This window comes from Microchirus variegatus, assembly GCF_963457635.1.
Source record: "Microchirus variegatus genome assembly, chromosome: 23".
NCBI classification, from domain to species: Eukaryota; Metazoa; Chordata; class Actinopteri; order Pleuronectiformes; family Soleidae; genus Microchirus; species Microchirus variegatus.
The window spans coordinates 2065242-2078881 of NC_139824.1; the positions used below are offsets into that span (position 1 = coordinate 2065242).

General features: G+C 38.9%; 1 protein-coding gene across 1 annotated transcript in view; it reads right to left on the minus strand.

Annotated features, from left to right (window-relative positions):
- Positions 1–2950: 2950 nt before the first annotated feature.
- Positions 2951–13640, minus strand: part of LOC310943875 (tricarboxylate transport protein B, mitochondrial-like) — a 50099-nt gene continuing 39409 nt past the window's right edge. The window contains exons 6-9 of the mRNA XM_083909553.1: positions 6366–6470; positions 6150–6265; positions 5337–5410; positions 2951–4524 (exon numbers count right to left, since the gene is read on the minus strand). Coding sequence (XP_083765679.1) covers positions 4410–4524; positions 5337–5410; positions 6150–6265; positions 6366–6470 — 410 coding nt within the window. The 3' untranslated portion in view covers positions 2951–4409. The remainder of the gene's footprint in view (positions 4525–5336; positions 5411–6149; positions 6266–6365; positions 6471–13640) is intronic.

Sequence of the window (13640 nt, forward strand, 5' to 3'; positions counted from 1 at the left end):
AATAAAATATACTGTATTTATGTTCATAAAAACACTGTACTGTATAAAATCAAAAGCAAACATATGTAATGTATATAATTCTTGTTGACATGAGTTTTTAAATTTAATTATTTAAAATTTAAATGAAATATTCCTCATTTATTAAAAAAATCATTAACAATTAAACAATGTGAATATAATGATTATAGCTGAAATAGCCTGTGGACAGTTACTGAAAGACGCATGAAAGAGGTAAAAAAAATACCTTTAAACTTAGTTAAAAACCTTTCAACATTGAGAAACATTGAGAACTATGTTCTCCAGGCTTATTACACCAAAACAATAACAATACAATGAACAACAATGAACAATTAAAACAAAACATTTTAATTGAATTGAACTGTTGTGTGATTATTTGTCCATATCTGCAAGTCTTGAGCCTCGACATCAAGCTGTCTATGACAATTAATCATAACAGAATATATATTACTATTGATACTGACACAATACTAAACATTTTGTGTTGTGTTTTTGATGTTCTGTTTGATCAGGTTATAAAATTCCCCACTCACCCATTTGGGTGGTTTGTGTCTTCTCCAAGTTTGAGTTAAAGTCCGGGCCCTCTACCAGAGGTCTGGGAGCCTGAGGGTTCTGCGCAGTATGTTTGCTGTTCCTAAGACTGTGCTTTTCTGGACAAAGATCGTAGAAGTTCCTGGAATCTGTTTGAGCCAATTTCTCCCAGTTTGAGGGTTACTGCTCCTAGTACTCCTATCAGCACTGGGACCACAGTTGCCTGTACTCACCCACTCTCTAGCTCCTCTCTCAGCCCTTGGTATTTCTCAAGCTTCGAATGCTCCTTCTTCTTGAAGGGATGAGGCAGCTGTCACATTCTATTTTTATCTACAGTTAGGTCCATAAATATTTGGACATCAACACAGTTCTCTTTATTTTGGCTCTATACACCACTACAATAGATTTGAAATGAAACAAACACGATGTACTTTAACGATGTAGGGGCAGCTGTGGCTTAATGGTTAGGGCTTCGAGCTCGAGACCGGAAGGTAGCCGGTTCAATCCCCGACCAGTCCGCAGCTGAAGTGCTGTTGAGCAAGGCACCTAACCCCCTCACTGCTCCCCGAGCGCCGCTCACTGGCATGGCAGCTCACTGCGCTGGGTTACATGTTCTACACCTCACTGTGTGCTGTGTGTGTTCACTAACTCACTGCAGAATTGAATTTCCCCTTGCGGGACTTAAAGGGTTCTTAATCTTAACTGCACACTTTCAGCTTTAATTTGAGGTTATTTACATCCAAATCAAGTGAACGGTGTAGGAATTAGAACACTTTCTATATGTGCCTCCCACTTTTTAGGGGACCAAAAGTACAAGGAGAAGGACAATTGACTGAAAAGCTATTTCATGGACAATTGTGGGCTATTCCCTCATTATTTCATCTTCAATGACACAGGTAAAAGTTCTGGAGTTGATTCCAGGAGTGACATTTGCATTTTGAATAGGTTGCTGTTAACTTTCTATATGAGATTCAAGGAGCTGTCACTGTCAGTGAAGCAAGCCATCATTATGCTGAAATATCAAAACAAACCCATCAGAGAAACAGCAAAAACATTAGGTTTGGCCAAATCAACTGTTTGGAAAATTATTAAAAAGAAAGAACGCACCGGTGAGCTCAGCAACACCAAAGGACCTGGAAGACCAAAGAAAACCACTGTGGTGGACGACAGAAGAATTATTTCCCTGGTGAAGAAAAAGCTCTTCACAACAGTTGGCCGGATCAGAAACAGGAGGTAGGTGTATGTGTTTCAAAGTCAACAATCAACAGAAGACTTCACCAGAGTAAATACGGAGGGTTCACCACAAAATGGAAACCATTGGTGAGCCTCAAAAACAGGAAGACGAGATTGGAATTTGCCAAACAACACCTAAAAAAGCTGTTATAATTCTGGAAGAACATCCTCTGGACAGATGAGACCAAGATCAACTTGTACCACAGTGATGGGAAGAGAAGAGTGTGGAGAAGGAAAGGAACTGCTCATGATCCACAACATACCACCTCATCAGTGAAGCATGGTGGTGGTAGTGTCATGGTGTGGACATGTATGGCTGCCAATGGAACTGGTTCCCTTGTGTTTATTGATGATGTAACTGCTGACAAAAGCAGCAGGATGAATTCTGAAGTGTTTCCAACAATATTATCTGCTCATATTCAGCCAAATGCTTCAGAACTCATTGGACGGCGCTTCATAGTGCAGATGGACAATGACCCAAAGCATACTGCAAAAGCAACCAAAGAGTTTTTTAAGGCAAATATAGAATGTTATCAGTCAATCACCTGACCTGAATCTGATTGAGCATGCATTTCACTTGCTGGAGACCAAGGGACTGAAGGGAAAATGCCCCAAGAACAAGCAGGAACTGAAGAGCGTGTCAGTAGAGGCCTGACAGAGCATCACCAGGGATGAAACCCAGTGTCTGGTGATATCTATGCCTTCCAGACTTCAGGCTGAAATTGACTGCAAAGGATTTGTAACCATGTATTAAACAATGAAAGTTTGATTTATGAATGTTTAGTTTGTCCAATTACTTTTGGTTCCCTAAAAAGTGGGAGGCACATATAGAAAGTGTTCACTTGATTTGGATGTAAATGCCCTCAAATTAAAGCTGAAAGTGTACCATTAAAGCACATCTTTTTCGTTTCATTTCAAATCCATTGTAGTGGTGTATAGAGGTCCAAATATTTATGGACCTAACTGTATATATTTGCAAAATACAAATAGTTTGTCAGTGTAAACACTAAAAGTGTTTCTTTCTACTTGCATCTGTTAAAAAAAAGTAATTCAACAAATTCCAATTTAAGTTTTTATTGTATTTTGAGAAAGTTTTCCAACATTTCGTATTTGTACAACTGCATGTTCAACTTACTTTCTACATCTGATGAAATGAACACGACAACAGTCTGAGTTGATGTTTATTTGTTATCATACATATGATTCAATAAGACTGAAGGCACAATATTGGGTTTATCTATGTGATATTTTTCATATGGAATGGCATGAAAACACCAAATATTTTTCTTAATATCTGACATCTCTACATGTCTACAAGGCCAGTTTGATGTGAAGTTACTCAAGGTAAACATTGTGTGTCCTACATGTAGATGTAAGAGAAAAATACAACCAAACTTGCACTGCATGTAAACATGCCAGGCTCACAAAAGCTACAAACTCCAGTTTTTAACACAGCATTACATTTCTGAGCAGCAGTTGACACATTGGCCTCTCAGTTAAGTAAAGGCAATACATTAAATCTTTAATAAATGTTATCTTACTCCACTCCTCCTCCATGGAATGAGATGGAAGGTACCATCAAACATTCATTTCTATGTATTAAAAGCAATTTCAAATTAGAAGCAATTATCCACAGTAAAAGTTACAGTGAATTCAGAAAATGAGAACAGTTCAAACAGCCTGGAATTAAACATTTGGCATTAGTGCAGTTTGTGCAACTGAGTGTGATGAATAAAATTAAAAATCTCTATTGACTAAGTACATTTCATCATTCTTGATCTCAGAAGATCTCAAAATGAATCATATAATACATAGGCACTATTTACACCGCTGGTTGATTAAAACATTTCTTCAACTTCTAAGTTCTTTACAAGACCTCAACTAATGTATAGAAAATGTGCATTTCTAAATAAGCTTAATATATAAGCGAACAAAAACCTGGTTATTTGTGGATGCCACAATGTTTTAAATTTATGATTTAAGGCATTTTGTTTTGTATTGTACTTTTTAAACTTTTGCTGCACTTATAAAATATTTAAAATAATTATATTTGTTATTCCATCAGCTTCAAGCTAAAGTGATTGTTTTAAATGGTTTTCTAAAACAGGAAACATAATCTACATATTTGTTATAATCTCTCATTTTTATAATTTTGTATAATTTCTCCATTACAAGCACCCAACCCAATCTTTTTCTTTTTTTCTCTCTTTTAAAACAAATCTAATACAATTGAATTCCAAGAGCAGTAGGGGAGGCACACTTCTTTTTTGATTGACAGAGTTGTCATTTCTCTCGTCAAGCAGATGTAAATAAATGCACTATTTCCATTCCCTGAGCACTTAAGAACTGAACGTCCCCCCTTCTGGAATTTAAGAGAAAAAAGAGTGTGTAAGCAGTCTCTGCAATCTGGAACTTATTTCATGCAGATAATGCTTCCACTTGTACTAGGTGCTATAAATAAAATCAAGAATATATCAATCCCTTTCGTTCTTGGAAAGAAAAAATGGAGGTAGACGTGAGAACATAGAGCAGTGCTGCGGGAGATCATTTTTTGGGACTTGACCTGGATTTGTAATGTGGATGGCCTGTCCTGACACATCTGCTCGTGTAGCACCAGGATATACACATCAGTCTGTCTTCCAAACTATGTTCAGGACCTTCACCACTTCCTCGTAGATAATGAAGACAATGGCCACGTCCAAACACACCCTACCAAGCCGAGGAACGGTACCTTTGTAGAAACTGAAATTGAATAAAAAGAGACAAATAATGAATGGGAAACAGCTTTAAAACTTGCTAAGCCATATCATACACTAATAAGCATATTTGTCTGTTACTGTTACTGATAGTATATTCCTGGCGTGACTATCACCAAAGTGAGACCTATGCACCTGGATACACAATTAGACATGGGGTGGAGCTCCCCTGAAACTTGAAGTGAAGTGCTACGATACACGTCCTACGTAAATTAATTCAAAAATCTTCAACTGTAGAGCTATTTGGGCTTATGAAAATTAATGTCGGGCTTGGCTATGACACGTGTCAATACATTAACAAACATCGTTTGTTACCAGTAGGCTATTGTCTACATTATCGCAGGGTATTTCACCAATTTAAAGAGAGCAGTAGGCTATTTGCGACCTGTAGAACCTGTTTCAGTCGTGTTGTTTCAGTGTTAAATCTTTTGGACGAAATCCGAAAATACATTTTTTGGCCATTTTGGGCCGACATTTTTCGGTGGCTGAATTTTCGCTGCATCTCGAAGGAGAAGAAAAAAAAAAGCGTGTGTATGGCTACACATTTTTGCCATTCACTCACCATTATGGGTAAAAGTCTTGGTCACTTTATCAAAAAAATGTAATCCAAATGACAGTAGTATCAGTGTGCTGTCTGATTTGAGGCATAACTAAGAGAGCACTGACGACTGTAAACTACAGACACACAAGAAACACAAAGCATAATTCTCCATATATCTTAATTAATTATAATAATTATTAATAATATAATATAATAAAATAATATATATAATTAATTAATTATTAATATGAACTTACGCCATTGGTCCCTCATACTTTATGATCTTGACGGCACAGTCCAGTGTGCTTTTGTACTTGTGAGCGTCAAGACCCTGTTGAATAACAAGCACACATTTGCATAGCATTCATAGAGGACATTCATTGACATAATGCATTCCCTCGCCCCTTATCCTAACCTTAACCATCACAACTAAGTGCCTGACACTAACCTTAACCTTAATCTTAAAACCAGGTCCTAACCCTCAAAAAGCCCTTTTTGGGGGTGACAGGTTGTGAGGATCTGCCAAAATGTCCTCAATTCCATACCAATGCAAGAACGCACACGTACACACATTAGTACCTTGACTCATGAGTAGGGATACGGTTACAGGTGACGCAGTAAACTTCAGTAAAATTAATGAGGGTGAAGGTTAATGTTACAACCCCAGGGTTATGGTTTCTTTTTCTTGTGGGTATGTGTCTGCATGTGAGTGTGAAAGGGTTGCAGGAGTGCATGTTTGATTGAATGACATGTGTGAGGGTCTACGTGGATCCTGGGAGCTGATTGGTCCTGCACAGGAGGTTCCAGATAAGAGGCCTGATCCTCCCACCTGTAGTGAACTTCCTTAAACCTCTCACAGCCAGACTGTCAGCAGACAGTTTGTAGTTGTTTTTAAACCTTTAAAATTGTGTGTTTACTTGAGTCTCCATATTCATGTTGTGATCAGGTTTTGCCCTAGGCCCGATTGTAACAAGTTACCATATTATATACATGTACCACAGCATGAAGTTTTCATACTGTTACATCCCTACTCATCCCTACTCAGGAGGTGAACATGTCCTTTAACCAACCTGCATCCTGGTTTTAATGACATCCAGAGGAGTGTTTCCAAATACACTGACAGCACCAGCAACAGCTCCAAACAATCCAGTTATCAAAGGGTTAATGGCTTTGTTGGGGTCATCACCTTAGGATAGAAAAATGAAAGACGATTAATCATAGATTGCATTGTTTTAGTTGTGAGTGTTGATTTCACAGACAAGGAACCATTTTGTTCACTTACACACCTTTGTACCAGTTCCTCAGGGAAGTCATGACGTAGAAGCGGATGGCCTGGTTGGAGCCTTGCTTCAATACAGTGGCTGTAAGGCCTTGATAAGTCCCCTTCAAACCTGCAGATACATTATTCTTTTCCTTTAAGTCTTTGTAATTACAGTTCTATTAGAATGAATGAACATTCCAGCTGTAGTGAAAGGATGTGATGACTTCAATTACTTATTTTATAATGTTATTTCTGTTCTACATATACAATCATTATGTAGTAGAAAGAAGTTAAGAAGAGTAGGTGGCAGTAAACAGTGGTATGCAAAAGTTTGGGCACCCCTGTAAATGTTCATAATTTTCTTTCTTTTTTCTTTAAAATTTCCTTTATAAATCATTGTTTGTTTGGATTAGAAATTTCAGTTAATTAAATCATATAGGAGACAAGCACAGTGATATCTGAGAAATGAAATAAAGTGTATATGATTTACAGAAAGTGTGCAAGAATTATTTAAACAAAATTAGGCATGTGCATAAGTTTAGGCACCACACACCTCCTTTTGCAGAAATAACAGCCTCTAAACGCTTCTTATAGCTTCCAATTAGTCTGGATTCTGGCGGAAGGTATTTTGGACCATTCTTCTTTACAAAACATCTCCAGTTCAGTCAGGTTTGATGGTTTCTGAGCATGGACAGCCAACTTCAATCACACCACAAATGTTCAATAATATTCAGGTCTGGGGACTGAGATGGCCATTCCAGAACATCGTATATGTTCCTCTGCATGAATGCCTTAGTAGATTTTGAGCAGTGTTTAGGGCCGTTGTCTTGTTGAAAGATCCAGCCTGGCGCATCTTCAGGTTTGTCATTGATTTATGGACATTGTTTTCTAGAATCTGTTGATACTGAGTGGAATCCATGTGACCCTCAACCTCAAGCTTCCCAGTCCATGCACTGGCCACACAGCCCCACAGCATGATGGAACCACAACCAAATTGTAATTGTAGGTAGCAAGTAACGCTGGTAGGTAGCTGTGGGTTGACTGTGACTGTTCTCACCGTCCTTCGCCTCTGCTTATCTGAGATTTTTCTTGTTCTGCCACTTTGGGCCTTAACTAGAACTGTGCCTGTGGTCTTCCAATTCCTCACAATGTTCCTCACAGTTGAAACTGAGAGCTTAACTCTCTGAGATAGCTTTCTGTATCCTTCCCCTAAACCATGATGTTGAACAATCATTGTTTTCAGTCATTTGAGAGTTGTTTTGAGGCTCCAGTGTTGCCACTCTTCAGAGAAGATGCAAAGAGGAGAAACACTTACAATTGAACTCCTTTAATACCCTTTCTCATGATTGGATTCACCTGTGTATGGATGTCAAGGGTCACTGAGGTTACCAAACCAATTTTGAGTTCCAATAATTAGTGCTAAAGGTATTGAAATCAATAAAATGACAAGGGTGCCTAAACTTATGCACATGCCTAATTGTGTTTAAATAATTCTTGCATACTTTCTGTAAATCATATAAACTTTATTTCACTTCTCAAATATTAGGGGTGCCCAAACTTTTGCATACCACTGTAAAAGAAGAGAAAGCAATATTTTCATACCAACAATGAACAAGCACAGTTCTGGCTCCTGGACAAAATGTTGAACAGACTGGCTTTTTAAAGGCCAAAATAAATTGGCTTGGAGCCTGAAAAGTTGGTTCCCAGCAGCAAACATCCATTTACTTGCTGAACATTACATAATCAGTGGACATGCCAATGTAAGCTACAGACCTGAGGAAGAAGGAAGGATAACATACTAGTGAAATGGCAGAAATGAAGAACATGCAGTGATCTCCAGAAGAGACAAAGTGCTTGCTGGCAATTTGAGTGTCCCCTGAATTCCAGGAGAAACTGGAATTTAGCACCTTGGGTTACTTCTGCTCACGTTGTGCATCAAGCAATGCGGGCCATTGAACTTTGGTTTGATTAACTGCTTTACCGAGAACACCACGGTTTTGGAAGGAACTAGAGTCTGAACTTGAACTGGACATATGTGACCCGCCACAGACCAAGCTGGAACAAGTCGGCCCAGCGCAAAACAAGAAAAAAGTAGTAAAAACTTTTTTTTTCAAAATTAGGGATTTCAGTTTTTTTCAAAATTACACATGTTGAAGTTTTGAAGAAGCCACTACATGCTTCAAATCACAGTATTGTGAGTCTTAAAACCATAAACTTTGTGTTTGAATTAAGGTTGTTTTATCGCTGTGAATCACTCCTAGTTTGGGTGTGGTGATCTCACATTTCAGAGCTTTTGTTGTTTATTCAGCCAATCAGCTGATGGTCACAGAGAATACACATGGCTAATTGATATGCACGTACAGAGAGAGAGGGAGGGGGAGAGCGAGTGCTTGGAACTTTCCAGAAGTTATTCAGTGTGTGCAGTGTGTGTGTGTGTGTGTGTGTGTGTGTGTGTGTGTGTGCGTGTGTGCAGTGCGTGATTGTTATTAAAGCAGACGTCATCAAAGCTTTGTTGAACAAAGGAAGGCAAAGAAAACTGGACAAAAAAACTGTGGCTTAACTTATTCACAAAGACAGAGACAGCATAAAGACTGCTGTTAGCATTTTAAGCTAGCGATCTTTATGCTAACGTGTTAGCAAACTTCATCATCACAAAAACAACAAACAGATGATTATTCAGCGGCAGAAAGAGAGCAGGACAGACACAGTAGTTGTCTGAGATGATGACGTGACGCCTGCACCGCTCTATAAAAACGTGCTGATGTGCTTGAATTATGTGTCAATGACACAGCTTTGTGTATAAAGTGACTGTGATGCTAATGATTTAGCAACAAGTTGAGAGGACATTATCAGCTCATTCAGTAACAGACTGATCCATCCACACTACACCGCAGAGCCACTTCAATGTATTTCATAAGTGTCTGATTTGATATTAGAAATATGTGTCTGTCTTTGATCCTTCTCTCTAAAGTATATATTTTTTTTTTTCATGAAACAACAAAAACAGATGATGGAAATACAGTGTTTGGGCACCCCTGTAAATGTTCATGATTTTCCTTCATAAATCATTGGTTGTTTGAATAAGAAATTTCAGTTAAATATATCATATAGGAGACAAACACAGTGATATTTGAGAAGTGAAATAAAGTTTATATGATTTACAGAACGTCTGCAATATCAGCAGATTCTGGAGAAGAATGTCCAGGAATCAGTGACAAAGTTGCCGGGGCAAACCATCAAACCTGACTGAACTAGAGATGTTTTGTAAAGAAGAATGGTCCAAAATACCTTCCTCCAGAATCCAGACTCTATAGCTATAGGAAGTGTTTAGAGGCTGTTATTTCTGCAATAGGAGGATGCACAAATGTTTTCTTTTGTGGTGCCTAAACTTATGCACATGCCAAATTATGTTTAAATAATTCTTGCACACTTTCTGTAAATCATATAAACTTTATTTCACGTCTCAATTATCACTGTGTTTGTCTCCTATATGATATATTTGAAGGTGAAGTAAGTAGTTTATAGTGCCATCTAGAGGAGAGGCTGAAATTTACAACAAAGAACTGCCAAAGAACTCTGCTCACCCCCTCCCTTCCCTGAGCGCTATGGTATCCTCAGCCGGTCAAATGTCGTCCTCGTCGTATTTCTCCGTGTCAGCAGATGAGGTTCGTGAGGCGTGGGAGAGGGCGAGCTACCACGGTCGTAGCAGACAAAGCGGAGAGAGAGGAGGCGGGACTTACGCTACATGTAAAGAGACGCTTGATTTGTTCTCTTGCGTTTGTCTATACGGGCTCCTGTAGAAACATGGCGTCGCGACCATGTTATTTTACATGACTTTTTGAAACACTACGAAAATGAAACAAATAATATTATACAGCGACTAGACAATGCAGGAGCACATAATTTGTATACAAAAGTGGAATTTTGGTTATATAAACCCATAAATACTACAGTGTCCCTTTAACCGAAATGTCTTTTTCAAACAACCAATGATTTATAAAGGAAAATCATGAAGATTTACAGGGGTGCCCAAACTTTTGCATAACACTGTATGACTACACAATTGATAACAGAATAAGCCACCCCACCATATTTAGTTATGTCCAGTTTTTTAATGTATTGTATATGTATTGTTCTGTGTAGCAGTGTAGCTCACAACAATAGTATCTGTGCTCATTCAGAGCAGGGTGTGGTTCCACTGACAGCTTAGACCAGGAGGGGGTTGTTCTATGTAAATGTGATGATTCTGTCTCTTGGCTCTCAGAAGGTGTAAATCTTTGAGGCTAAAATTCTCCCTAAAGCAGTTTGAGGAGTACCTACATTCAAATGGCCAATTCTTCTTCAAATATTATCCAATGTGCATGTGTTGGACATTGTTGGAAAGTAAATAACTCCAAATGTCCCCAAGTTGACTTGTGACCGGTTTTGCCATGGCTGGACACATATGCCAGTGCTTGCCGGTGTAAGATCATTAACAGTGAGCAAACACTGCAGCAGTTATCCCTGAGAATTGCTGTGAAACTCCCAGTCAACTGGGTGTTTCAGTCAGTTGCCGATAACTGCCAGGAATTGCTGCAAACTTGCAGTCAAGGTGAGAAAGTCACCCACCCTAGCTCCTAGGAGCAGGTAAGGTTTTCACATGTAAATGACCATGCAATGATCTGTTCAAATGCAAATCAGGAGTGTGTGTCTCCATGGAAAAGATACACAAGCCTCATGGAGCCATTGAGTTTTGCTCAATAGATACGTTTTGTAATTAGTTTGTTTCCATGTAGAATGAATTTCAATTTACATTTTGAAGAGGAATTATTTCTTTGAACAATTGGGAGTATTATTTAATTGCATTATGTGGTTGGAAACTGATTATACCACCACACCTTTAAACTTAGTAATGTTTCAACATTGTGTGTAGATTCCCAGTTGTTCATGGTAACTGATAGAATGATTAACAATTATTGCTAAAGTCCATTTGTACCCTGTTCAGAATGATGAGAGAACATAAGAAAATAACTTACAAAATATATAATGGTGCCTGACAGTTTAAAACAGTAAACATGTTTTATATTGTATAACAATAGCTATATAAGCAGCCCACCAAAAAAAAAGAGAGAAGGTTGTACATATGAAAACATTTACATTTTTACACTTCAGTGGTTTCCAGAGAAAGGCACACAAGACTTAGAACTGAGTTGTGCAAAATTTCAGCCAGCGTGCAGAGTGGTATGACTACTGTCACTTTTTCTCTAGTACTGCTTACCGGACAATGGTGAGTTTACAACACATCTTCCAGCAATGTGTTCTACAGGGAGAAACCATTCTGGGTGTGATGTGTCTGTTCCCTGCAAACTCCAAACATCTACTGGCTGTCATTAAAATGTCTGTCTGGATGGAGATGAAGCCAAGAAACTTTAGCAAGGAAATGTTTGAATGCAGTGGCTCTGGACATGTTATTAACAACTAAAACTGCTTTATAGCAGCTAGTCTTGGTTCAGATAGAGGGTCAAATGGTCTGTCATAGGGTCGGTAATGCACCTAGGGGGCGGTAATGCACCTATAGAAGGGTGCCAACCGGCGTAAACTAAAAAGAAGAAGCGTGTCAGTCTTTGGAGCTGCTGAGCGTATCGATTGAGAACATGGCTCATAACTTCACAGAGAAGTGTTATTCAAACTTCGGATAGTACCATGCTGGACTTAGCAGAAGACTTCATCTAAACGAAGGAACAGTGTCAACAACAACTGGTGGATTACCTGCAGCTCAAGTTGTAAGTATTTCCAACAATGAAACTGTCTTTGTGTATATGTTCTGACTGTAGCATTGGTGATAGGTGGCTAAGTGCTAAGCTACACTTGTTTGCCCGTGTTTCATTTGCGTGTGTGTCTCTCACACCGGTAAACATAACGTTCTTCAGGCTAAGAGCTGTTTGCAGGCCGTGCGGGAAATATGTGTTTATTATCCTACATACCTTGAAACACTTGAGATATTCAGCTAAAGCTAAAGACTTATATTATGTTCGAATAGAGAACAACTTAATGTAAATATGGCGAAGATTCAAGAAAGTTAATGTAGGACTAATCCAGTCTTTTTTGTATGATCCAGAATATTATTTTAATCTTTACTATTTTCCATTCCAGGGTCACTTTAACCACACAGCCACTCAAACAGACTCTAAAACCGGGACCTTGAAAGAACACATGCACAGCAAAAGTAAGTAGAATTGTAATTTTGTAGAATCCAAATACTGAAGAGCTGTGTTGTTGTTGTTTCCTTTATACACAGATCTTCCGTGAATACCGCCGGCTCCCAAGGCTCCGCGCCGCTGCCGTAACGCGCCCGGTGGGGATTGCCGCCGGGCAGAAAGACGTAGCAGAACCGTGCCGCTGCCGTTCCGCGTCCAGTGGAAATCCAGGGTAAGTGTGACTGTACTAAAAGTACTAAGTGTGACATTTTACAAAACTAACTGGTTAATAAGACAAACACATACATCTGTGTGTATGTGTGTGTGTGTATATATACACACATAGAGCAGCACTAATTGTACTACTTGTGTTTCCAGCTGCTGGAAGCGAGGAGGGCTGTTTTTGCCAAGGATGAGATGGACTTCTGCAGGGGCAACAAAATTTACCTGATGTCTGATGAGGAGGATGGAGGACAAACTGTGTTTTGTAATTGTAGGCTTTATAAATAAAATGTGATTTGATTTGATGGCTCAGCTGATGGAGAAGCTGAGTGGATAGTTCAGACTCCATCCTTCAGGAGCCAGGAGCGATCAGAACTGTGTTCTGTACTACAAGAGAGACAAGAGGGACCCAGAGTACAGAGCAACCCACCACAGAAGGCTGCATAATGGGCCACTCTGCAAGACCTGCTCCAACTTATGACCCTGAAGCAGCCAAGAGAGATTTTTCATAAAGCATGTTTGTTATTTGTGGTTTCTTTTGTAAATAAAGCTTCACTTTCCGTATGTACTTTCTTATGTCTCTTATTCTCTATTGTGACATGTAGTTCTCACTAAATAATAATAGCAATACGGAATAATAAGTAGTATTATTAATATTTGTATTATTATAAACCTTATCAAAAATGGGAGGGGCAAATGGCCATGTGTTCCAAAGGTGACCAATGAGTGAGGGATTTGCTGTCCAATCACAGGGGATTTTAACTTTGAACTGTTTGTGGTTTCATCCAATGGTTGTTTGTGTAAACCCCAATTTATATTCCTGCGTAAAGTGATCTGCGTAGGTTACGCTCACAGTCCCACAGAGGCGGAGCTGATCACCGCCGACAACATCGCTGCCAAAC